Source organism: Nothobranchius furzeri, chromosome 6 (genome assembly GCF_043380555.1).
Source record: "Nothobranchius furzeri strain GRZ-AD chromosome 6, NfurGRZ-RIMD1, whole genome shotgun sequence".
NCBI lineage: Eukaryota > Metazoa > Chordata > Actinopteri > Cyprinodontiformes > Nothobranchiidae > Nothobranchius > Nothobranchius furzeri.
In genome coordinates, this window is record NC_091746.1 from 52,020,441 (window position 1) to 52,047,278 (window position 26,838).

The window sequence follows — 26,838 nt, forward strand, 5'->3', positions numbered from 1 at the left end:
CCCACTTTCTGCCATAAAAGGTCAATGCAAAATAACTTCTACTCTGAATATTAAAAAAAGGTGATTTGTGGCATTTCATAGGCAACCTTGGGACCCAAGACTGTAATCAAGATGCTTGTGAGTACCGTAGCCACGGAAAAACGGTTTAATGCCTTCAAGTGACACCGTGTTTTTCCAGCGGTGAGCTGTGGAATAGCAGAGTAGTTGCAGCAAACACAAAAACAGCAATAAAAAAAGAAGTAGTCAGGTGGAGGTAAAGAAGGAGAGAGCAAAAGTCATTTTAATGGTACCAAGTTGTCTGAGGCTGAGAGGTGTTGGAGTACTCCCAACCAATCTACATGTGTTTTGTGGATTTGGAGAAGGTGTTCGACCACTTCCCTGGGGGGGTACTTCAGGAGTATGGAGAACTAGGACCTCTGATACAGGCTGTTAGGTCCTTGCATAACCGGTTTCAGAACGTGGTCCGCATTAACAGCAGAAAGTTGAGAATGTTCCCGGTAAGAGGTGGACTTCGCCAAGACTGCCCTTTGTCACCGATTCTGTCCATAACTTTAATGGACAGGATTTCTAGGATTTCAGCCAAGGTGTTGAGGGGATGATGTTTTGGTGGATCGGGTCTCTGCTTTTTGCAGATGATGTGGTCCTGTTGGCTTCATCAGAACGTGATCTCCTGCTTTAGCTGGAGCGGTTCGTAGCTGCAGCGTGAAGCAGCTGGGAAGAAAATCAGCTCATTAAGTTCATTCAAAGATTTTGTTTTGTTTCGTCACCCACAGCAAACTGCAAGTTTTTTGTTCCTTTTTAATTTAAAAGCTATCAAATAGGAGACAATGAAATGTAGCATTAGTTGTATTACACATAAAACATTTCACCCCCCTTAAACTGTTTTCAAGCACAGAAACTACAGTGTAAACGGAGCTGTTCAGGTGAAGCGTGGCGTTTATATCAGCAGATTTGGCCTACTGTTGAGCTAAAAGTCCATCCGGAAATAAAAATATTAAAAGAAAATGAAATGAAAAAGTGGGATCGTTAAGCATGCTAGAACTTAGACACATGCCCCATATAGCAGAGGAGTCTGAATCCCACGTGCACGCTCCAAACAAGCCTATGAAAGCAGTGGATTGTCGAAGCGAAGAGATTTTTAAAAATGAAGGAAATGAGCTTAAAGGTGAGCACAAAGAATCATGTATTTTACATTCAGTACATTCAAACATGAAATGTGCAGTGACACACATTTACAGCGTTTTTCTTTTTTTTTGGGGGGTGGGGGGTGGTAATGAGCAGGGGTTTGGATGCTGGTGGTGGAGCCTCACCGGCCCAGAAACTACTTCTAGCTTTGTAAAATCCGTCACATAAATCAGACGATTGTCATCTTTTTGCTTCCAAACAAACGACTTATGTGAACTTTTTTTTTTCTAAACACAATTCTTTTAAAACGAGACAAAGAATCAAGCCATCAAAGCTAAAGGAGGATTTTACCGAAGAGTGAAAACAAGATGATAAACCGAGCTCCACACTTCAGGCCTGTACATCCTCCCTGTGAATGAAACCGTAACACGTGACTCGATTCAGTCGTTTAAAACAAATTCATATTTATATTTTTAAATTTAAAGAGGAAACTTAACACACTTAAAAAGTCTTCAACTCTTCTTTGATCCAAATCAGCCTACATCTATCCCACAACCCAGAGTCACGCATGATCAAAGAGAACACAAAACCAAACTCAGAATCAGCTCCACAGCTGTCTGATACCTAAAACTCTGTCAGCATCACCTGATAAAACCCCCCAAAACAGCAGAACACACACTCCTTCTGGCAAGGTTAACCTCTGAACTTTTCTTTTTCAGATATGAGCTAGAAATGTGGAAGACAGCTTTGTGTGTCGGATCGCAAAAGTGAGAGGCTGAGGAGGTTTTCATGAGCAAAAAGAAACCCAGATCAGGGTCGTGCAGCGGTAAAGAGTCGGGATGTTACTGAAGCCTGGAGGTCAGTACAGACGCATCGGTTTCAAAGCGTGATGCTAACAGAAAGCGCACGAGCAACAAAAGCCGGGTTCGCTGTGCTTCTTCGCCGTGTTGGACCAACGCACGTGGGCAATAATGTTCTAACCTCAGGAAACATTTACAGCAGGGTTCTTCATCCAGTTAAGCAAGTTCTCAGCTTTTTTTTAAAAGTCAGCACAAAAAACTAAAAAGAAAAAGAAAAAAAATCAAAGTTTCAGCCTGATTAGGGAGTTTTTTCCCCCTCTGTACAGAATGTCATCTTTTTTCCCAAAGATTTCAGTTTCTATTCAAAAAAATATTTTATCTGGAGGAAAAAAAAAAAAACCAGCTGCTCCACGTTTTGAGGTGTCTGTACAAACGTTGAGTCAGAAACGTCCGCTCACGCTCCTATACCACCGTGCTGAGAGAGGAGGTGCAGTCCGCGGAGATAGGGGTGGGGGCGTGGCCGTCTGTGGGTGTGTCAGGCCCCACCAGGAGGGTGCTGCTGTCTATGGAGTCCTCCCTCTCCTGAGAAGACGGCATTGAAACTTGCACAGGCCCGGGAGCGCTGGGAATATCGACCTGGAGCCTGTGGTCTCCCATGGTGTTCACCTGGCTCGGCACCATGGAAACGCCGTTGTGTCCTGGAGGCGACAGCAATGACACATTAATGGTGAGATTAATTAACCAACCCCATGAAAGGGTGTGTTCCTACCAAAGTCCACATAGTGAAGGCTGTCTGGGTTGATGGAGGCTTCGTACGGAGGAGGGGGGTCGTCTGGGTGCTGGATGTCGGGGTATTTGTAGGCAGCGTAGGGGGGAGGAGGCTCCTGGAAATGAAAAGCTCCTCCTTCTCCATCATCAGACAAATGCAGAGGGGTGAGGCCTGTGCCGAAGACGTCCGGGCCGTAGTCAAAGCCCGGGACTCGCCTTCCAAGGTTAAAGTGATGCACTGTAAATAAATGCAGATGATTGTGTTAAAGGTGCAGTATGTAAGAATATAGTAAGGCTTTTACAGTGACTGTAATTTGACGATGGCTGGCAAAAAGCTCCAGAGTTGTTTAAAGTTGTCGCAGTAACCAAATTTTACCACAGGATGTAATTTTTACTGCATTTCTACATAATGCACCTTTAAAACAGCTGAAAACAAAAACCGTGATTTTAAATAACTTGATCACAGGTGTTTCATCAAATGAAAATAAACTAAAGAGCAGCATTTGTTTGGGTTGGTTTGACCACCCAACAGCCTTCAGACTCACAGTTTCCTCCAATCAGCGTCTCGATGCGCTCACGTCTCCTCTGACGGAGCCTGTGCACCATAAAGAGCAGCAGAGAGAGGATGAGGAAGGATGAGATGCAGCTGACAATCAGTCTCATCCCGCTCGCCATGGAGTCAAACAGACTGTTTCCATCTGAGGGACGAGAAAAACCACTGAACATAAAGCAGTTTGTCCTGCTTGAGAGAAAACTCCACGTCTATTCTGTGGGGCTCCGATCTGGAGGCTGCATGTTGGTAATCAAGCGGGTCTCTTCAGGGACATGCGGGACAGCTGTACCTGGATCCAGGCAGGTGAACTTGCAGCACTCTTTGGGGTCCTTTCGGAAGTGCTGGCAGCCCTGCGGCCGCTCACACAGCGCCGCCACACACATCTCTGGCTCTCCGTCGTGACACGTGCAGCTCAGGCACGGGTCGTCTCCTTTAGGGGTGAAATAGTAGCCCTCGTTCACTACGTTGTCCTTTATGTCCACGCAGGTTTGTCCTGGAAAGGTGAATTATAAAAAAAAGAAGAAAAATTCAAAACAGTCCCTCAACTCTAACTAAACAAAGAAAATAGGCTGATGCATGATGAGTGCGTACTCCTTTTGCACAGGAAGGGGAACTTTTTGTAGCAGTTCTCAGCATGCCAGCTGTGAAGACCCCGTTCATTCATGGTCTTGATCTGAAAACGCTGCAGCTGAGCGCAGAAAACGTTGTCCTGGGAGGGAGATGGCTCTCCGATCTTTGCCAGACCTTCAGGCGGCAGAAACACCTGCATGGATCCTGTCAGATAACACAACAGCGATGAAATCATAAAAAACACGCTCAGACAACAAAGTTAGTCCTTCTGAAAGGTCAGAATTTTACTACCTTTGTAGGCCACTTCCCAGCGTCCTTCCAGGGTGTGACTCTGATTGGTGATCACATACTGATAACCAACCCAAAACCTGACAAAACAACCCAAATATCACAGCTTCTTCATTTATTCAGCGTATGAAATTATCTATTCCACCACTAGATGGCCTGCGACCAACACCAGAACACCATCACTCTGACCTGTGACCTTTCTCACTTTTAACACAGGAAACAACAGAATCAGAAACTAAAATTAACTCCGAGTTTCTCTAGCCCTTTGATGCATAATGGTCACTACAGTGGACAGGTACTCAAAATTGTTATTTATTTATTTTTGCTATTAAGCACAGCTGTTGAAGACTTTATTGCATGTGAGCCCCTCCATTTGGACTTCAGTAAGTCAAGCCACCATATTTCATGTTCAGAATGCACGCTGTCCACTGAGATGGACATGTAATAAATTATTTGTAAATGAAATGTTACAAAAAAATACGTAAATATGAAATTTGTTTCATTCAAACCTAAAGATGAATGAAAAAAATTGTTAAAAAAATCATGGTTGAATATTTCATAATTCATGCATCAAAGGGCTAGAGTAAAGCACCACAAAAAGAAGAAACGACTCACTTGCACTGCTCTCTGCGCTCACAGACGTTCTCATCAAAATCCACGTCGATCTTCAGAATGAACTGCAGCTCCTCGTTGGTCACAAATGTAGCCAAGGAGCCGTTGACCTTCTGACACGTGTCCACAGCCTGCCAGTAGTCCTCGTTCCTCAGGTAGACTTTGTAGCAGCTGGCCGTCTTCTCGTAGTGGTGCCACCCGCTCGGACACTTTTCTGTGGACAGGAAGGATGTGAAAAATCTGCACCTGGTGTCAACTGGGTAAAAAGTGAGATGCTTACTGTTGAAGCGCACGGGCTGAGCCACGCCGATGACATCTTCGACCTGATCGTATCCGGTCCCAAAGCGAAACCTCTCCTCCTTTATAGCTGCAGGGGAAAAACATCGACTAAATTAGGCTGAGCGAGCTGAAAACGAGCAATTTCCGAACAGAGCTGCTGCTGTTTTCACCTCTCCGGTGGACTTTTGCCAACCTGATATATTTGGCTCAGGTCGCTCCGTGTTTCTGTTTTATCTTAACAAAGAAATAATACCAAACAGGAACGCAGACTTTCTTGCATGCCGTTTTATTTAAGGACTGAACAACGAGCCGCCGGCAGAGGTACGTTTAGGTTTTGAGTTCTTCTAGTTCTTGATGAAACCGCGACCTTTCTGCACAATCAGCGTTTTTGCCCCTAAAATGTTGTACTTTGTGTCTGCATAAATAAAAGTGGGGAAAAACAGGAAGTTTTATCTGAATCTGTTTCTTGCTCAACACTCGTGACCTTTTTGACAGATGAATGGAGTCCAGTGTGGCTCTTTAATCAGATGTCGGCCTGCAGCGGTAACTTGGAGCGTGCAAAGCCACTCCTGTATGGAGGTCACATGCTGGACTCAATCCGTTCAGTAATTCCCATTAGGCGATCAGAGATCTAGGGATAATTCTTTAGGATTTAGAAGGAAAATAACGGGATTTTGGTCAAAAGGCTTAGCATCAAAACATCTATACACTGTTGAGGAGATCAACAAACTGTAAACAATAAGAGACGCTTATGTGAAACTAAAAAGGAGTTTAACTCTGCCTCCTGCTGCTGTCTGAAGCTTTTTCATCCCAAAAAATAAAACAAACTCCTGATTTTAACCTCCTTATGGACAGCAGGGTGGTTGGAGAAGGATTTAAATGTTCCACTTACAGGTGCAGTCCTTCTCGTCACTTTTGTCCTCACATGCTGTCCATCCGTCACACCTCCAGGACATGGGGATACACTGCATCTGCCCACTGCGGCAGGCGAACTGCCCGGGGCTGCAGCGCTGCTCTGAAACACAAGACAAGTGTCGTCTGGTCAAGCGCGTGTGTGATTTCAACCTTTTCACACCAGATAAAAGGCCGTCAACGACGTTCTTAGGAACAGATCTGTGCCAACGCTGGAACACGCGCTTCCAGTGTTTTGTCCTCTCGTCCGTTTAATAAAACCAAGGCGACAAAGGAGAGAAAAACGATCGATTTGAACTTCTTCTGTCAGCAGCTGCTTCAGATTTTCTGCTAGATGTGGATAAAACAAATAAAAAAAGAACATTTTGTCTGTCAGAAATCTGCAGACAAGTCTAATCTGGTCAGTAACGCAGCTGCTTTTGTTTGGAGCTGGATGTTGACACAATCCATTTTAAAGAGCTACTTATCCTCCACAAGATCAGGATCACTGAAGATGACGCAAAACCCGCTTCAATTCAGTTCTGTTACAGAGACAAGTGGAGTAAGGTGGCCTTGGGCTCAGAGCTGACCCTTTTTTAACCGTTGGTCCAGTGATGTGTGAGAAAACAAGCAGCAGCATTTAAATCAGACAGAAAAGGCAACATCTCATCTAAGTTTGTTTTGTAAAGCTAAGCGAATAAAATGTTATTATTTAAAACAAATCTACTTTATTAATAAGGGGTGGCTCCTCTATTTAAAAACCACTCTAATCTCAGGTTTTGATTGGTGGACAATTTTTTACAAGAAAGATTAACAAATACATAAACTGCTTTCTTACCTGACAATAATCTTGCCAGAGCTAGCTTCGGACCTGAAACAAATAAGAAAAGAGTGACTATCCTATGTATCAGAAAGTTTTAACTTCACCAGCTTGGGGAAGTTTAAGGATGATGTCATCAGCAGCTTTGAGGTATTTCTCTGTGACGTTTATCCTGAATTGGACGCAGCACCTACCGGTGGTTACGGGCTCCTAAAACAAACCCAAATATAAAGAAACTGTTCAGAGAAAAGCTCTGGGCTGTTTCAAGACTCTGGTTCTTGTTTCATGTGTGGAAAAACTAAACAACATCTTTGACACCAGAATAATTCCTTTGATTGCCTGAATGAGAAAGTTGCACAAGTTAACTGTGGATAAATAAAACGGAGAGTCTGAGGTTTAGTAATAACCCAAAGAATGTTATTTAATATTGTTTTTATAGCTGCTTACTTAATGAGAACACAAACAATATAAATAAGATTAAAGCAGCTCTCGGCTGCATGTTTTAGAGCTTATAGCTAAAGCTAGTTAGCAACACTTGCTACTGGATGCAGTGGCGCCCCCAGAAAATTTCTTAGGGGGGCCAGTAAAGATTTTGTGTTGGCACACCAAATTGTTTTGTGTGGCAACTCTGGGAGAGTTTAGCCTGTCGCTCTGCATGCATTCTTGATTCTTTTTATTTTTTTATTAAAAAACAATAAACCTATGCATCCAAAACATTTATCTCAAATGTGAGAAACAAACAATCCAGAAAAAACAAATTGTCATAAATTTTTGCTGTTTTTTTTCCCCTAAATGTTTTAGTTTCTGGATTTTTGAAAATATTTCTTATTGTTTGTTACTGCCTCAACAAAAACATCCACAAAAAAATTTTGAGAAATTATTTATAAACATATTATTTAAACAAAATAAATGTATTTATTGGCTTGAACATCTCTGTTTTGATTAAAGAAGATTGATGAATTGTTTGTGAACATAAACTAGATTTACTAAAGGGAGTAGGGGAATGGGCTTCCCTTGAGAGGAACCAGTGGGGGTCTAACAATTTTCCAGGGGCAGCCATGGCCCCCCTTTGGGCACCACTGCCTGGTTGAGCTTATAAAAGATTAAAAACGACCAGAATCAGGGAGAAATAAAAAACATTTAATTTAACACATTCATATTTATCAACAATAAACATTTTACAAACCAATATTTCTATACTAACCCTAAAACCTAATTAGGTGTTGGAAAATAACAGCAAGGTTTAAAGCAAGGCCACGTCTTCCTGGTGATGTACATATCAGAGAAGCGACTCTGTACCCTGAAAGCTGGCTAGATGACTACTAAAAGTGTTCCTTCTTTGTCCTCAGTGGCCATCATCCCGTCGTCAGTGATGCTAAGTGGATTGAGACGCATTAAAGGCCCATGTCAGCCTCCTGGGGCAACGTGTTTCATGGCTGAATGATGGATAGCATTAGGCATGGACTTAAATATATTACTAAATCATATTATTAATATAGGAACATATATTTATAGAAAATACATGTCAGAAGGTTAAAAATGTGAGTTACATAATTATCTGAATATTGTTGATATTAAGAATGGTTCTCAACGTATTGCAGACTTACAGATTTCTGATGAGAACAGATGAAACAGAAAATGCTGCATAGACTCAAAAATTCTGCCTTGTACACGTTTCTACTGAGCTCTATTAGAATAACAATAAATATTCAGATCATTATTCATGAACTCAGTGAATTTCTGATAGCTGTACTGCTGAAAACCACTAAAAACCAAGTTTATTCTGATGAAGACACAGTCTGAGTTCAGATTAAACCAGTCAGAGCAAGCTGCTCTCAATCAGCCGTTTTGCTGATAAACTGTATGAATGCATGTTTAATAGTGGTGTGGAGATAAGCAGTCATTATTTTGGTATTTTGGTGCATCTTATTTAAAATAAAACATTTTACCTAAAGCCGTCTGTATAGCGCCTCCTTCAGCTTAAAAGACTGATCTACATTTGAATTTCAGCCATATTAGCCATCGCTATTGGCCTAGCTGGTAGCATCGATGTTAGCCGGTATTTTTGACATATTGGTGGAGTAAGACCCTGGTAGAGGGTTGACTGACTCTTTAAAGTGTAATATCACATATTATTATAACTGGACTTTTGAACAGTTTATAATCATTGGAGAGCTAATTTTTCTCTCTGAAAAAAGGAAACTTTATTAGTTTTAAACGTGACTTCTACTTTGATTATTATTGCATAGACCCCAAAACCTTAGATGTTGGTTTTTTTTAATAAGAAAGCACAAATCTGGAGTTTGTAGTTGGAGTTACTTGTCCATAAAAATTGTCACCTACCCTGAATCAGTCTAGGTACTTCTGCAAACGTGTGCCGTGCACGCTCTGTGATTGACATCTGTATGTAAGCGCTATTAGCTTAAGCTGAGTGGCGCTCTATTTAAATTGTACGGGGCTCTATGGGATGGGGGTGGGCTTAGCAAAAAAAATAAAAATTGAGTATATAACAACACAGAGTATAAATAAATCATACATAACCGCTGAAAGAGAGAAAATTCTGGATTGCTGCTTTAAAGGTTCAATTGAATTTGTATCTAAAAAAAATTTTTTTTCCCAGGAAAAGCTTTCAAATTGGCTTCTTTGACTGTAAAGCTTACAAATATTTTGATTAAGCAATGCATTTCCTCCCAGTCTTTCAGGAAGTTTAACTGTTACCGATGAAACTGATGATAAAAAAATAAAAAACACTAGCTAGACGCTGTGAGAAAGAGGTCACCCTTTTTGTGCACTCAGAATGAAAAGCATTTTGGTGAAGAGCCAGCTGTTCAGATGAGGTCATGTCTGTTCTAAATGTTCTTTTCCCATTTAGTTTTCCTACTTCAGAATCGATCTAAAGGGTGATTGGGAAAACTCCTCTTTCGAGACTTAGATTTCGTGCTACATCTACACAGTGTGCAGCAGCCACTACATATAAAAAGCGAGCCTCTGTATCGCTTATGTAACTGAGAGAAAAATACAAAAATGCCCAAGAGGACACCCCAGCTCGGTCTGACAGAAGCATAATGGCACAATGAAGCGACCTTGTGCAGTCACTGCTCCGTCTCCAGCCTCTGATGAATCATAACTGAGGTTTTGCTGTTAAAAGCAGAGAGTGGGTATGAACAATTGCTTTCTTTTTGTACCACCTCACATTTAAACCCATCACTGTTCTCTACACTGTGTGCAGGGCTGGACTGGGACAAAAATTCAGCCCGGGCATTTTGACTGGAGACCGGCCCATCACCTGTTTTTTTGGAAAAGACATTAAGCCTTACGCTGTTTCTGACACACACCAACGTACACTTTCTTATTGGTAGTATTTATGTATCAATCTAATAAACGTAAACCTACACCATCCTTCCTATCCTGGTATTCTAAAAAGTAGGGTTGGGGGTAACTGATTATTTTTAAAATGATTATTCTGATGATTATTTTATCGAATAGTCGACTATTCTAATGACTATTTAGATGATTAATCTAGCGATTACTTTTCTATTGCACAATTACTAAAAACCAAAAAATTCTCAAATAAATTCCTCCAAAAAGTTGATAAGTTGTTACTGTAAGAGAATAAACACTACAGGCCTTCCATTTTGTATAACACTGCGTTTATTGTGTTGCGGTTGTTTATGTTCTGGTGACGTGTAGAACTTGGGAGTGCAGGCTGCTGCCTGAGAGGTGGTTGGAGACGGAGTGTCTCCATGCTGCTTTGTTTTGTTCACTTATGTGCATGAGGCAAGTGGTGTTACGACCCTTCCTGGGGAGTCACGTGTTTCTCCTATTTTAACTGTAAATCCTTCTAGCTGTTATATTTATAACAAGAAACAGATATTCGGACGGAATATTTTCATGTTTATTCGAATATGATTGTGGAACACACCCAGCATCATAATAAATAAGGTAATATTTAGGTCAATTTAACCCTTTACACGTGACCAGGACACTGTAATCAATTTTTGGCAAGGGAAATGATCATTTGTTGCCATTTTTGAGGTGTTTATGAATGTGAAAGACACCCAGCATCCTGTGATGGCACTAATAACATCAAGAGATAATAAATAAAGTAATATTTAGGTAAATGTAACCCTTTACAGGTGACCAGGACACTGTAATCAATTTTTGGCAATGGAAATTATCTTCTTTTTTTTTTCTTTTTTTTTGTTGCCATTTTTGGGGTGTTTATGATGATACAGTAGGCAGTATGAGTACAGTAACATCAACAGATAATACATAAAACCCTTATTTGGTCAATTTTAGCCTCCATGAAAATCTTAGCAATTCAATCACTTTTTGGCAAGTAAAATGCCATTTTAGTTGTCTACAATTAAATCATCAATAAAGAATTTAAAGATATTTTGAGGCGTTTCTTATAGGTAAACGGGAGGGTGTAGTCTATTTGGCAAGTGACAATCTTAATTTTATGTGCTGAAGTGCTTTTATCTTGTTACTTTTAAATAGAGCAACGTAATGTATAGATAGTAACCAACACAGTGTCATTAAAGCCAAAGCTTGATCATTTTAAATACTTTTTTTCAAGTAAAAATGTGCCCCAAACTAGTTAACTGTGGCTCCATGTCAAGTGGACTAAAGAAAGGAAGGGGAAAAAATTAAATCGCTGGAGAATTGTTTATTTCCATTTATACAACGTTTACATTCAATACAGGGTGCCATTTTACATTGTTTATTTATTTTTTTTAGTATCAAAGCTGTAACATAAAGAAAGCCAGTTCTTACCACAAAGTTTGTGGCTCAAACCATCTTTCAATCGCAAATATTGCAAAAAGGATTAATATATCCTCATTGTGAACGTTTAAGATAAATAGCAACACTTAAAACAACTTCCGAACTGGAAAAACTAATGTGGCAAGGTGCAGAAACGAATGCCCGAGCGGGATTTGATCCCCAGACTCCCGAGTGAGAGTCATACGCTCTAACCAGTCAGCCAAAGGGGCATCTCCTTGGCAAAGTAGCCAGGGCGCATGATCAATCGGGACATTGTGGATGCTCACCACGCTACATCTTCCTCCCTCTTTCCACAAGCACGTCCTCGTGCTCCCGCGCAGGGTGCCACAAACACTGCCACACTAATATCCGCGATAAACATCTATTTAAGTACCGGAAGAGGTTATCTTTGCTTTCTGAATGTCCATATTGCTAGATATGCTGAGTTTTAGGGCGAAATCCTGGGGAATTTTGTCTAGAAATGCAATTACCTAACCGTGCGCGATCCCGCGGTGGCTAATCATTTTTTGGCAGCGAGTCAATTTATGGCACAACACCGGCTCGGGTTTCTCCTCCTCCTCCCTCTTTTCTTCTCCAACCTGTCGCTGGGCTGAGGCTCCATCACTTCCTAAATTGATTTTACTTGAACCTTCACTACCAAACAACTGTGAGATTTTAACACATGTGCCAGATTCAGCCTGAAGGGCCAGTTTCTTTTTTAGTCGAATTTTCTCCGCTCCTCCTTTCCGTTTTTTGTTCTCCATTTGTAAAGCTAGTCTGTCTGTTTACTGAGATTCACAAACAACTGGCGGGTGCATCAGACCTCTGGCTATTGGTCCAGCCCAGAGTGTATTATTACCAATTGGCCAATCCACCAACTTTTACGAGGCGTCGCGTGGGGCAGCGCGGACAAGTTGTTCGCAACAACTAGAGGCCAGGAGAAAAAAAAAAAAAAAAAACAGACACCGGCCCATAAAAGATGAAAGGGTCGGCCCAGCGGGCAGTTGCCCGCTATGCCCTATGGTCAGTCCAGCGCTGACTGTGTGGATAAAAGCACCGCTGTTCAAAAACTAAACGGGCTTCCCACATTTGTAGGTGGCAAAGTGCTGCAAACCACTTGTGCTGTTTTAACAGACAATCAGATGTTTTAACTGTAGTTAGTTTCATGCTTAACACAGAAAAAGAGAAGTATGAATAATCACTGCGGTGAACAAAACTGTATGTGAAAATTAGCAGAGTGAAGAAATTATGTAAACATCTGATGTTCATGAAGGATCCTTTAAAAAGTACCTCATCTAGTTTAGTTTCCGTGAGTCAGAAAAAAACAGTAAATGAATAAAACGATTAACTGTGAAAAAGAAGCATTAGACATTTTGTAACTAAACTGCAAAAAGAAAATCTATGCAGCTGTTGTAATTTGTTTCTCACAGGGGTGTATGTTAGCAAGAATCTGGCGATATGACAAATATCACAATACAAAGAAGACGATACGATATATAGCAACACTAAAAGCCAGACAATACTAGCTATTTTTTAAGATCGAGTTTAATAGGGAGCCTAAGCCACGCCCATCTACTTCTGGATCACGAGTCAGCGAAAGAATGAAGAAATGAATGCAAGTCAATGGGGCTAAAAACGCTATTTTCTAATCTCGTTTGTTGTGCACCACAGATTTTACATATGATGTCTGAATTTTAAATTCGCATTTTGATGCAAAAAACAAACTTATTTTCGAATGGGGGAAACGTTATTTTAGGTTGTGTGTGGTACTACGTCCAGGACTACAAATGCGCATCACCAAAGTGACGTCACTGAATCAGACACGGAGAAAAACAGAGGGAAAATGGCTGTAAGTTCAGCAAACTTCAAATGCTTCCTTCAGAAGGAAAAAAACAACTATAAAGCTGGCCATTTGGTAAGTAGCAGCTACACTAGGGGAGAGGAAATTATGTGGTGATGTCATATGTGACGTGCCGATGTCTGACTTGTTGTCATGCAAATTACGAACTTTTCCCAAGTTCATATATCTCAAAGATCGTGACTGTTGTGGTCGAAACACATTATTACTTTTCATTTGAATTACAGTACAACATACGTGTGTTCCAGGGCGTAGGGCAAAGCGGATTAGAAATGAGCTCTTTTAGCTCCGTTGACTTGCATTCATTTTTTCATTCTTCCGGGGACCCATGAGCCGACCGGGAAGGGAGGAGACTAAGGATCCCTACAGGAAAAGAGCTTGTTCCATCAGAGTGAAGGAGGTAAAAGCTGCTGCCCCCTAGCAGTCAGAATATGAATTGCAAAACACAAAAGAAAATCCTGTTTGCGTGGAAATTATCAAAAAATTTTTAAAAAAATGCACCGCATTTAACTCATTCGCTGCCAGCATTTCCTGATCGGTAAAGCCCTTCGCTGCCAGCATTTCTCACCGTTTTTACAGTCTTTTTAAGAGTCACAGAATGTTACGCTCCAGGATGATGTTGATGACAAAACAACCAAAACAAAGCTGAGACTCACCTCTTACATCAGAAAGAATCCGCGCGTTTTGAGCATTAGCCATTCTTTCATAATCCGTTGTTGAATTGTGATCGGCAGAGGCTTTTCCGGTTCGCGCTAGGGGTGGGCAATATAAACGATATAAGGTAGAAACGATATAAAATTGGGTAACGATAGAGTTTTTGGCTATATCGCAATACCGCGATATGACAATAACACATGACGTCACTAAGATGTGCACCCTGCTGACATTGGGACAACAGAATGGCAGTGACTGCAAGCATGGAGTGGGCGGAGGAGGCCTATATGCCTCAAGTGGCATATATTTGCCACATGAGGGTATTTAAAAGCATGTCATTTTGACATCTATAAACAGAGGACAAAATATATCGCAATATATATCGTTACCGCACATGCTTCAGATTATATCGCAATATAGATTTGAGGCCATATCGCCCATCCCTCGCCACACTTTTTTTACAGCAGCGGCCCAAAACGATCTGCTAACACATGGATCGTCTGCTTCCTGATCATGTGACGTATGTGGATGAAGATCGGCTTTGGAGCTGAGATGTTTGTTATCACGGTGCAGGGGCTCATTCCGATGCCCACACAGTAAACAAATGCAAATGACGACTTTGTTATTGGCAGTGAACGGTTGGATTTAAAATGATGACTTTAGTCGTCAATGGCAGTGAATGCGTTAAACGCCAATTCAGCATCATAACAAGAAATACTGCGATATTTCAACATACTAATATTTTTGTACATCCCTAGTTTCCACTCCTCACTGTGGGCTTATATAAAACCTTCTGAAAAAGCGTCAAACATACCAATTCAAGGAGACTCCAATTGGAAATGTGTGTATTTTCTTGCACTTTTGTGTTTCTAAATGTTCAAAGCCCATGGAAATGGAGGCTGGATATTTTTTTTTAGACTTCAAGTTCCTCTACATGGTTTCTACTGAGAAGAGTCACTTCATCAGTGACACATGAAGTCCAGACGACACAACTGAAAACAAAGTTCTTATTCCACAAAATAGTGACACATATGCCAGATAAATCTGAAATAATAGCAACAAATCAGACATTCAGGTTCACAGAAAATCCACAAAGTTCACTAAACAGACTGATGATGCTACATTGGGTCTAATCAGGCTCTGTGCACTTTGCACCAACGTGCTGGTATTATCTCCTATGTTGAACCTGCCAAAGTTCTTTAAAAAAAACAGGAAACAAGTTCAACTGTTCTGGTCAGTTTAATGCTAAGATCATGGGAATACTCACAGGACATGACCACCAAGCCTCCTGAGAGCTTCATCATGTGTACCTGACCAAATCTTCTGTCTGGTTTTACATTCGTCATGTACTGGTAACACTATGTGCCATTCCGTATGACCTGCATGGTGGTTTTGTGAGTATCACAATGTTACAGTTTGACTCAAAAACATCAATAATGTCCAAAAGAATGAAGTGTTGAGGCAAACAAAGTTGCACTCTGTTCCCTTTTTATATCTGGCTCTTTGGCAATCGTTCACAAAGGAGAAGTTTGCAGCATCAAGCCACAAATGAACTGCGGGACTAATTTTGATATCTGGGAGAAGATTTTTATTTTTACTTGCAGAAACCTGTTGAGAACCCAAGTGATGCCTAGAATGCACTAATGCAAAAAAAAAAATAAAAAAAATAAAAAAACACCACTGCACACAGCCAGGTTAAAATACCATCACCCAAACAACCAGCAGTGGTTTCAAAACATGTCAGATCAGGCCCAGCTCCAAAACATTCTCTTTACATGCCTGAAATGTGCACAAAAGGTAACCTTCCCTTACTGGACCACTGATGCTAATTGTTTTACACTACATGCTGACAGTGGGTGTAAACAAATGCCCAAATAAGGCCAAAGAGTCCCAAAAGAACAACGTTCTGACAAAATTAACGCTGTTTTCTTGTGTTTTATTTTCTCTTCAGGCAAGAGGCCAGTGCTCTAGTTAGAGCCAAACAATAATGCGTTTATCCATGAGCTGAACTGATAACAGTTTCTCTAATCCACACAATTGGCACGATCACAAGGCCAGGCCTAAGGAAACCACAGGAAGCACTTGTGCTCATGCAAAGCTATCTAAGGACTTCCATTCAAAGGCTCCTGGATGAAAACGCAATGACTTCTTACTACTATTTCCTTATGAGTGTCATAAAACACTGCCTGTAATCTTCATGAGTGTTATGACAGTAAATCACCTCGTGCCAGTCCAATTACGTCTCATAGTGGGGCTCTGAATGTAAAGTTTGGTGAAGACTTAGATTTAAATAAATGAAAGAAAATAAAACACCCGTTTAATAAAACGAAAATATGTAATAATACCACAAGCCCTCAATACAATAATATCAAAACGACAAATTTAGCTTCAAATAAAATAACACTATGTTGTCCTGTGTTTTTTAGTGCTCTTTGCTGAATGTTAACCGCCTGGCTGTTTGATTTGGCCTACTTTTATTAGAAAATACTGCTCCAGCAGACACAGCGAGTTGCCTCCTGGCTGCACGCGGCCAACAGTAGCAGGGACACGGTGTAGGCCCCCACCAGAGTCCCCGGATCGTGCGATAGGCCTCCCCTATGCGTCTGACCCTCAGCCCTTTGCTTTCAGCCCTAATCAGTTTCTCCCGCTCGGAGCCCACGGGGAATGATAGTCACGGGAAGACCAAAATCAAAACAATTTGAGTTTATTTACCTGTCTGTGGTGGGTCCGTTGACGTGAGGACGAAGAGAAGAGAGAAGAGGACGAAACTGCTGCTGTCAGCCTTCGGCAACATTTATCCTCCATTCATAGTAACTCCTTTATTGAGAAATTTAAAAATATACCGTGGACCTGCAACGCCTCCGCCCTCACCTAATCTACTACGGCAGACACTTTGCACAATTTATACCCACATTCATGAACTTTAACCGTCGACTAACCAAATAAACCGACATAAATAGAGCATAGTCTCACTGGACAGCGCCACAGATTGTGGTTAATCTGGTTGAGCAGCTAGCGTTAGCTTGCGTTGATGTCGTCCGTGCGGAGCGGCGCTCATCCAAGATGGCCGTGGACTCCCTTCACAACAATCCCAAACATGCACGCACAAGCTAGGCATCAGCTGGAGGTGCTGCCGGGGCGGAGTTCAGCGCACAATATAAACAACCTGAGTGCGGGATGGGTGGAGTCAGAAGAAGGGCAAGTGTTGTCATATTTATCTCACCGGGTAAAAAAAACAGAGAGGGTAAAATCCATCGACATGTACATAAAATCAGATGACTGGTGTTTTACCCAAATCTGTTACCGTGAGAAACCTGGTCCAACCAATGTCAGTTCAGCACTGTGTGGACGCCGACGCATGCGGTTAGCTGAAAAGTGTGAAAAGGTACTTCAAAGAAGAAAATAAATTGAAACAAATAATATTTTTACGTCGGTTAAAATAATTGGTGCCACTGCTAAGAGAAAAGGAGGATGTGTCGAGATGAAAAATCCAGCAAGAAGTTGAAATTGTTGCAAGCTACCTTATTGTTGGTGAAATAAAACATATGCATTATTTCTTTTTGACATTAGAATGGATAATTTCGATCATCCGAGTGTGTGTGTGTGTGTGTGTGTGTGTGTGTGTGTGTGTGTACCTTTGTTATTGTTTTTGTCAAATTATTCTCTAAGCGTTTTGCTGCTGTAACAAGTGAATTTCCTTCACCGTGGGATCAATAAAGTCTATTCTATTCTAAACCATAATACAGTAGTAAAAAAGCAGGTTTATGTCTAAATGTCACTGCATACAGATGCAAGAAAATCTTTTAAGTAATCCAGATTATTTTAGCCTGATTATACAAGTCTGATTTTCATCATTATAACAGAAAACAGTCAACTGATTAGAAGAAGTTATTACAGAATCATTAAGAGCTCAGGCCTAATAAACAAAGAAGTATATTTAAAGATGTTTTCTTGTTCTGTTAAAAAAAATATTTTTATTTATTCATTTTTTTTCGTGTCCTGTCTGGCTGTGAAGCAAACAGAATTAATGTCTGAATGCTGGTGACAAGCCTTACATATTTACTCTCAGGTGGAGCATCAAGCATCTGCTTTTAATGTCACGCCTGGTACTTAAAACTTTATTGTTACTGTTTTTTTAATGCTTTGTAATTCCAACCAGACACGGAGACAGAGGTGAAAGAGAAGGGGGGGGGGGGATTCCACAAAAATAAATAATTAATGATGAACAAGAGTCTGCTTTTAGACCTGCAGATAAGGGACACACAACAATACAACAGGAGCAAGCTATCACTGTGTTGGCTTGATGAAGAAATATGAAATCAACATTGTTTTACTGAACAATCACACGATAATACATCACATTGCATTTAGTGCCCACCACAGCCTTAAGACATGTGTTGAACGTGCCCTAGTCCATACCTATGAGAGCACCATGTGAGCACCTGTGTGTGTACACTCACTTGTATATATAAGGTTTCTCTATAGGAGCGTCCAATAGAGAGTGTGAGGGGCCACAGATCTGCCCCCCAAAAATGTGTAGGAGATGGGAGCTCCAAGTCTCAGAGATTCCGGAGCTGCCCCAGAGCGCAGGGACCCCAGGGAGAATGCAACCAGAAAAGCCCCTGCCCCCCTCGAGAGGCGCTGAGGATTGCCCCGGGGGGCCACAACCAGCAGCCGGCAGAGTCCCGGGAGATATCAGCGGCAAGCCCACAGGCCCTCCCACAGCCTCCCACCCCCTAGCCAGCCGAGCCCGGAACCCAGCGACCCGGGACCCAGGGGACAACAGATGTGTAAGACCCCTAGTCTCCCTCCACCTGCTCCAATATAGTGTTAGTGTGTGTTGATGAGGTGTATTCCATGGCTGTGGTGAGCGGGCAGTGCGGGCATCGTCTGGCCTACGCCAGCTGATGCCACCACACCACCCCACTTGCACCCACAGCCCTCAGTGTCTAAATGCAGTTTAAAATTGGAAGTGGGCACCAGCACTTGGGATGAGGCTGAAAAATCCCCCTGCCAAATGCCGTTGAATGTGCTCACTCCCAAGGCCCTAAAGCTGGGCGGACACTGTGCGACTTTTTCACTCCTGGCACTCAGCTTCAGCTCAAACTGTACGACTTACTCGCAGGGCAGATCTCACGAGTCATGTGCTCACACTGTACGACCCAGTTATTGGATGCGACCTGACTCCTCACACTGTACGTCTGGTAGCAACACGTCGGACCTAAAAAAATATGCTAAAAATAGCAGTTTTTACACAACATGTCAGACACTTTTGTCTTGTTTTGCCTGTTGTCCTTCGGGAGTGCTGCAGGAGGACACACAGGGATTCATGGGGGTTGGATGAGGAAAACTGTCATGGTCTGCGTCTGCGTCTTTCCTTCATGTGTCTCCTGATGTTTCTCCATCCCTCTCTAGATTCCCTTCTGTGTCTCATAGCGCCCTCATGTGTCCTTTGTCTGCATCTCATTTATGTGTCCTCTGTTTGTAGGCCTTCATATCATCCCCTCAGGTCCAGTGTTCATTTAGTCATCCTCAGCCTCCTCCAGTTTGTAGCTCCAGCCTCTTGTTCCCCAGCTCAGTATATATGTGTGTGTGTTAGTGTGTGTATGTGTGTGTGAGTTTTTGTGTGTGTCAGTGTGTTTATGTGTATGTGTGAGCCCTTCCCTCTGTCTTTAGATATTGTTGTTTAGTTTTGTGTTTTAGGTTTATTTGTCCTCTTCTGTTTCTGTTTTCCCAGTTAGATAATTATATTCACCTGTCTTCCCTCCAGCCCTCACTCCACACTCCTGCTGCCATTTTCCCTAATTACTCCTCCCTGTGTATTTAAGCCCTGTCTTGTCTCTGTGTTGTGTCGGTCCATTGTGGTTATTCTGTCAGTCTCTCTAGTCTGCAGTGTTTGTCTCTAGTATTTTTGATCCCAGTCTTCTCTAGCCTCCAGTGTTTTTTGTCTCTCGTTTTGATTTTGGATTTTGGACTTTTGGCTCCCTGCCTTGGATTTATTCTTTGGTTCATCCTTCAAAATAAAGGATTTTTCTTTGTATTATCACCTGCCTCATGTCATCTTGAGTTCCTGCATTTTGGGTCCTACCAACCTCCAGCATATCGTGACAAAAACAAAATAAAGAAAGTAAATCTGTGTTTTGTGATCAGTTTAATTTGACATGAACACAACAAACACGCTTTCTTGACAATACTTGTCACTGTGTGTAAAAAAAAAAAAAACGTTTAGAAATAAAAACGTACAACGTGTGTTATTAGGGAAGTGGTGGGTGAGCGGTGTTGATGCATGATTGTGCATGCGCCGTGAGCGGTTCTGGTACTTTTTGGGTTGCAGCCGCTCGCTGCACCATTTCAACCCTCACGAGGAACGAGAAAAATATCAAACACTCCAGAAGTCCGTGCGAGCTCACGATTGCTGATTGGTAGCTGGTCACATGGTGTTGATCGCCTCTCCTAACCCCCTGTATACTACACGACGCTCAGCGCAAAACTCGCCCCGATCTTGTGGATTCTCGCACGAGTGGAAAATCAGCTCAAAAGTGAAAAAGTCGCACAGTATATGGCCGGCTTTAGTATGTCTTTGCGTAGAATGTCGTTGGTGGAAGTGTTTAAGGTGCTAATAAAATTGGGGGGCAGGTTGCCACAGGAATGCAGAAATGGGGTCCATACCCGCACCCCCTGACTTGTCCACCCCCCAAGGTCCTATGTGCATGTTTGTGTGATGATGTGAGGGAACAGGAGGAGAAAAATGTGGGGATGGGGAGGAATGGCTGGTTGGACTAAGCCCTCCAGGGAGCCAGCCCCCCCCCCCACTGGCCCCAATAGGCACCTCTGTTGCCAAAATGCCACCCAGGGCATGGAGACCCCAGCCCATCTTGCCAGGGCCCAAAGCAGCACCACCCAGATCCCCACATGGGTCCGGCCACCCCCACACCCCGAACCCCCAGGACCCCACCCAGACCTACTCAGGGGCAATGCACCTGCCAGGCATTGACCCATGGCCACCGCCAAGACCCCAAGGAGCCCCATTCACAACCGCCAGTAGTCCACCCCCCGAGGCCACCCAAGCACCTCCAGAGGGAGGCAGCAGCCCCCCAGTCCCAGACACCCCCAGTGAACCCACCTCCAGGGAACGTCTGGATACTCCAAACTCAGACCCTCCACCCCATCACCCACATCATCTCGCAAGACAATATCAATGATCCCTCATCATCGCTATCAATCAATCAATCAAAGCTTTATTTATAAGCGCCTTCCGCAACCCTGTCAGGAAGCCCAAGGCGCTGAACATGGTACAGTAGAAGTACAAATATAGTGAATAAATCAAAAATAAAAGTCATTCAAAAATAAAAGCAATTCAAATTACAAAAAAAGGTGAAACATTCTAATACAGGACAGATGGGTAAAACAAGGGATAGAGTGAACCAATCAAAACTGTGAAAGAAATTCAACGTAAAAGAGGGCAGAGTCAAACATGTTCAGGAAACGCCAAGCGGAGAAGGTGTGTTTTTAGGCGACTCTTAAAGGCTGGCAGAGATGGGGACAGCCTAACTGAGGGTGGCAACTGGTTCCAGAGTGACGGTGCTAGGACTGAGAAAGCCCGGTCCCCGCGAGTACGACACCTAGAACGAGGGACAGCGAGCAGGCCTTGGTCAGAGGAGCGCAGAGCGCATGATGGGGAATGTTTGTTCAGGAGAGTGGCCAGATAGGGGGGAGCACCACCCTGGAAGAAATTGTAAACAAAGACCAGGATTTTGAATTGTGCACGATAGCAAACCGGAAGCCAGTGAAGGGAGGCCAGAACCGGACTGATGTGGTCCCGTTTCCTGGTCCCAGTCAGGAACCTGGCTGCGCTGTTCTGCACAACCTGTAGGTGACGCAGTGATGACTGACACAACCCTAAATAAAGAGAGTTGCAGTAATCAAGCCTAGAAATAACAAAGGCATGCAGTACCCGCTCCAGGTGGGCTCTCAACAGCACAGGCTTGATATTTGCAAGGCGTCTCAGGTGAAAGAAACGGGACCGGATCACTGAGTTGATGTGAGCCTCAAATTTAAGTCCAGCATCAATTTTCACCCCCAAACTGGTACCAACTGGTTTTGAGTAGGGAGAAAGAGGGCCAAGATCAACATAACGACCCACATTCCTGCTGTTTGGGTGAAAAACAATGAGCTCTGTCTTTCCCTCATTCAGATGCAGATAGTTGGCCATTAGCCAAGACTTCATCTCGTTAATACAGGACACAAAGGACTGGATAGAGCGACCTTTCTCCTGACACAATGGAGAGTAAATCTGGCAATCGTCAGCATAGAGATGGAATGATAGGCCATGTTTACGAAAGATTGACCCCAGAGGTAGCAGATAAATGGCAAACAAAAGAGGACCAAGGATCGATCCCTGTGGGACCCCCCAGCGGAGCCCCTCCCAAGAAGAGAAAACATCACCCAGTTTAACGCAGAATGTCCTGTTGTGGAGATATGATCTAAACCAATCCAGAGAAGACCCTTTGATCCCAACCCATCGTTCCAAGCGATCGAGTAGAATCGCGTGGTCGACTGTGTCAAAGGCTGCCGTCAGATCTAACAACAGAAGCACCACAGACGTTCCCTGATCTAGTGAAAGATAGATGTCATTTAGGACCCTCAGTAGAGCTGACTCTGTGCTATGGCCAGACCTGAACCCTGATTGGAAAACCTCAAACAGATCCGAGTCAGCTAAATGTGAGACCAGCTGCTGATAAACGACTTTCTCAAGCAGTTTTGATGTAAAAGGCAGGGTAGAGATAGGCCTGTAATTTGCGATCACAGAGACATCAGCACCAGGTTTCTTCAGGGTCAGCCGAATAACTGCTGCTTTCAAAGCAGCTGGGACCACACCTGTGCTGAGGCTCCCATTGATAATCTGACCAAGTGATGGGCCAAGACACGGAAAGGCAGCCTTCCAGAGGCGAGGCGGCAGAACGTCAAGTGGAGAGCCAGATGGCTTCTGCCTTGCAACAAGCTTACTCAGCTCAGAATATGAAATATTATTGAGGGAGCTCAGGGTGGGTGGTGATGGAGGAAGTGGAACAGTGTCCATAAAGTTACCGGAAATAGCTGCTCTAATGCCTGATACTTTATCAACAAAGAATCTGTGAAAAGCTACACAGTTTCCAGCAGCTGTAGGAGACATGAAGCTAGGCTCCTGATACACCACAACAGCTATGTGATGGAACCGATCAAAGGAGCCCAGAGAGATTGATTTGAAGTGGAAGCAGAGGCTAAATCAAGTGTAATATGATCGAACAAAAGATTTCTGTACTGGTTAATGCAAAGAGTATCTCTATTTTTCCAATTCATGAGGAAAGTATTCTTTGCGATGCATATGGCAGTCAGAACCATGTGAACCAAAAATGTTTCAATTGGGACATCGTCCAGGTTTCCCAGTAAACAAAGAGAGGGGGAAGTTGGGACATGACATTTCAGACACTTTGACAGGTCTTCACATACTCTACCCCAAAATTCCTGGACAGGTGGACAAGACCACAGTGCGTGGATGTAATTGTCAGGAATGTTGTTTGTACAGGTGTCAGATGACACAAACCCCATCTTGAACATCCGATGACCTATAGTGTACTCTGTGTAGAATTTTGTACTGAATTAATTGTAAATTGGGGTGTCTGATCATTTTAAAAGTTTTTAAACAGTTTGGGACCAGAAGTTCTGGTCAAAACTGACTGATAGATCCACCTCCCATTTTTCAATAGGGATTGCTATCGTCTATTTTGGACAGTATCTTATATACTTTAGACAGTAGTTTGGGGGGATTGAGATAATAGAAGTCTAATACCCTTGGTGGTGTTTTTAATTCTATTTTATTGAGCTTAAATTTTTGTTTAACTACAAATTTAATTTGGTGATATTCTAAAAAGCCATTCTTATCTATTCCAAATTGGGAGACTATTCTGTTTAATGGATGAAGTCCAATCCTTCATATATGTGTTCTAGGTATAGGATTCCTTTATTTTTTCAGTCCGGAAGGTTCATAATTTTGTTATTTAGCAAAATATCAGGATTATTCCAGATAGGTGTGCGTCTGCATGGAATTAGTGAAGAGTCTGTCATTTTAAGATACTCCCACCATGCTAGAGAGGTGCTGATATTAATACTTTTGAAGCCTTCATGTTTTCTTATGCTTGAGCTAATAAATGGTAAGTCTGAAAGCTCTATTGTATTGCAAATTGTCTGTTCTCTATCTAACCAGGACTCATCTAGCGGGTTATCTTGCAACCATCTTGGTATATACTGCAGCTTGTTGGCTAAGAAATAATAATAAAAGATGGGTAAATCCAGTCCTCCTCTGTCTTTGGTCTTTTGAAGTTTTTTAAGCCAATTCGTGGAGGTTTATCCTGCCAAAGGAATTTGGTAATTGAGGAGTCCAGAGATCTAAACCAGTCAGCTGGTGGCTTGTTTAGGATAATTGAAAATAAGTAATTCATCCTGGGTAAGACCATCATTTCAATTGTATCACCCCCCCCCCCCCCCACCCCCCGAGTGATATCTGTAAGGATTTCCATCTTGCAAAATCATCTTCCACTTTCTTTAAAAGTGGGAAGTAGTTTAGTTTGGTTAGATCTGCCAACTTGGGAGAGACATTAATTACCAGGTATGTGATATTCCCGATATTATCATTAAAAATCCACCCTCTGGATCTGAAATTGTGTCCAATACCGTGAAATTTAAGTTTTTGTGTTTTAAAATAGCTACACCTCTTTGCCTAGAGTTATAACAGGCAGAGAACATGCTGGGAAACTCGGGTGTTTTAAGTTCATCTGCAGACGTGGCAGATCTACGAGTCTCTTGTAATAATATTACGTCTGCTTGCACTCTCTTTAACTTATCAAAAATCTTTAATCTTTTCTCTCTGGAGCCAGCTCCATGTACGTTCCATTAGACAAACTTTAGTGCACCCATAGATGTGTGTGTGAGGGTTAGGGTTCTGTTCTGGTTTAAAGATGACTCAAAAGGAAGTGACTCTTCTCTTTAAACTAGAAATTAAAAAATGTTCATTGCTGGCTAAAAAAAAAACAGTTGGTTTCTTAGATGGTTTCTTAGAAACAACTTTACTAAGACTCAGTAGCACAGGGTTTAATAAACTGCAAAAATCTTAAAAACCAGATATAATGAACAATTCATTTATCACAATAAAGACACAATTTATCTCCATAACTTCCAAGGGTATTAGTCTGTGTGCATGCATACACTAAATTAGAGAGAAAATACTTAGATTTTCAGATTAATCAGAAAAACAGATACATTACAGTTTTATGCAGAAAAGGCATGCAAAGCATATTTGTCATGAGATGAAATGCACCACTTTTTGAGAAAATCTAAATATCTACTGAACCTTGAAAGATGCACCATGATACATCTACCACTGTGCTTTATGACAGCCTTTTATGACCATTGGTATCCAACCTTGTTTTTCAAGGGCCATGGTTTCGAAGACCAGAGTTGGACACATAATTTATTTTGGAACAGTGAAAACTCTTAATTTCGTTTTTACTAGTTCTTCATCATATGGAGCAAATAAACCTTTGATTTTACTTTTGCCGTCACATTTCGGCATCCACTGCTGCCTTCGTCAGAGCTGATGCCGTCACTTCCGTTTAATTGTGGGAAGCAGATAAATGGAAGTGACGTAGAGTAGAGTAGACCACCTTTTTAGTGTCAGGGATGAGGTCCTGGCTCAAGTTTAAGTATCTCGGGGTCTTGCTCAGAAGTTCACGAGTGAGGGAAAGATGGATCTGTGATGCGTCTGCAGTGATGTGGCCGTTGTACCGATCTGTTGTGGTGTTGAGAGAGATGAGCTGGAAGATGAAGTTCTTGATTTACCAGTCGATCTACATTCCAACCCTCATCATGGTCACAAGTAGGGATGCACCGATACGATACTGGTATCGGTAAAAGTTAACCGATACCAGGAACCGATACCAATGCAGCTGCTTGAAAATGGCTTCACTGTAACTTGTCATTTCTGTTCACCTAATATTTCAGCTTTGTGATGATTTCTATTCATATATTTTACTTTTTATCTACCAAACCAGTCTTTTCCTGTTGAAAGCAGAGAAGAAAATAAAATCTGTATTCCAAATCATTGCATTTTTTTTGTGTGGTAGAAGTATAGGTATCGGTAATCGGTATCGGCGAGTATTCAGATCCAAGTATCTGTATCGTATCGGTTTGGAAAAAAGTGGTATTGTTGCATCCCTAGTCACAAGTTTTGGGTAGTGGCCGAAAGAATGAGATCATGGATACAAGCAACTGAAATGTCTCAGCTCTCCCCTTAAGAGATAGGGCGAGAAGTTCGGCCATTTGGGAGGGGCTCGGAGTAGACCCGCTGCTCCACCACATTGAGAGGAGCCAACTTTATGTGGCTTGAGCATCTGGTCAGGATGCCTCCTGGACACCTCTCTGGTGAGGTTTTCTTGGCATGTCCAACTGGGCGGAGACCTAATGGAAGACCCAGGACATGATCGAGGGACTATGTCTTTCAGCTGGCCAGGGAACGCCTTGGGATTCCCCCGGAGAGCTGGTCCAAGTGGCTGGGGAGAGGAAAGTCTGGGCCTCTATCCTCAGGCTGCTACCCGACCCTGGATAAGCGGAAGAGAATGGATGGGCAATAAATAAATGTAGTTACTTGAAAGCAGTGGCAGTTTTATCATTAGGCATAGGTCGGTGGCCGCCTGGGGCCCCCTTGTGTTGGGGGGGGGGGGGGGGGGGCCCTAGCCCTGACCGCCGGCACCCCTCCGTTAATGCCACAATGGACTATTCCTTTAAGACAGCGATGCACAAACAGGGAGTGATTGGTAGTCAT

The 26,838-nt window shown here is 42.5% G+C and overlaps 1 protein-coding gene across 2 annotated transcripts; it reads right to left on the reverse strand.

Annotated features, from left to right (window-relative positions):
* Positions 1-778: 778 nt before the first annotated feature.
* dgcr2 (DiGeorge syndrome critical region gene 2) lies at positions 779-17,260 on the reverse strand. 2 transcript variants are annotated; one of them, XM_015941539.3, is made up of 11 exons: positions 16,695-17,258; positions 6,725-6,757; positions 5,888-6,010; positions 4,997-5,083; positions 4,720-4,930; positions 4,108-4,184; positions 3,838-4,020; positions 3,536-3,739; positions 3,239-3,391; positions 2,695-2,931; positions 779-2,623 (listed from the first exon to the last, which is right to left on the reverse strand). In XM_015941539.3, the coding sequence occupies exons 1-11, from the start codon at positions 16,774-16,776 to the stop codon at positions 2,388-2,390; spliced, it is 1,626 nt and encodes a 541-aa protein (XP_015797025.1). In that variant the 5' UTR covers positions 16,777-17,258; the 3' UTR covers positions 779-2,387. The 2 variants fall into 2 exon arrangements, with proteins under 2 accessions (XP_015797025.1, XP_015797029.1); XM_015941543.3 differs by lacking the exon at positions 6,725-6,757 and having other exon boundaries at positions 16,695-17,260.
* Positions 17,261-26,838: the final 9,578 nt, after the last annotated feature.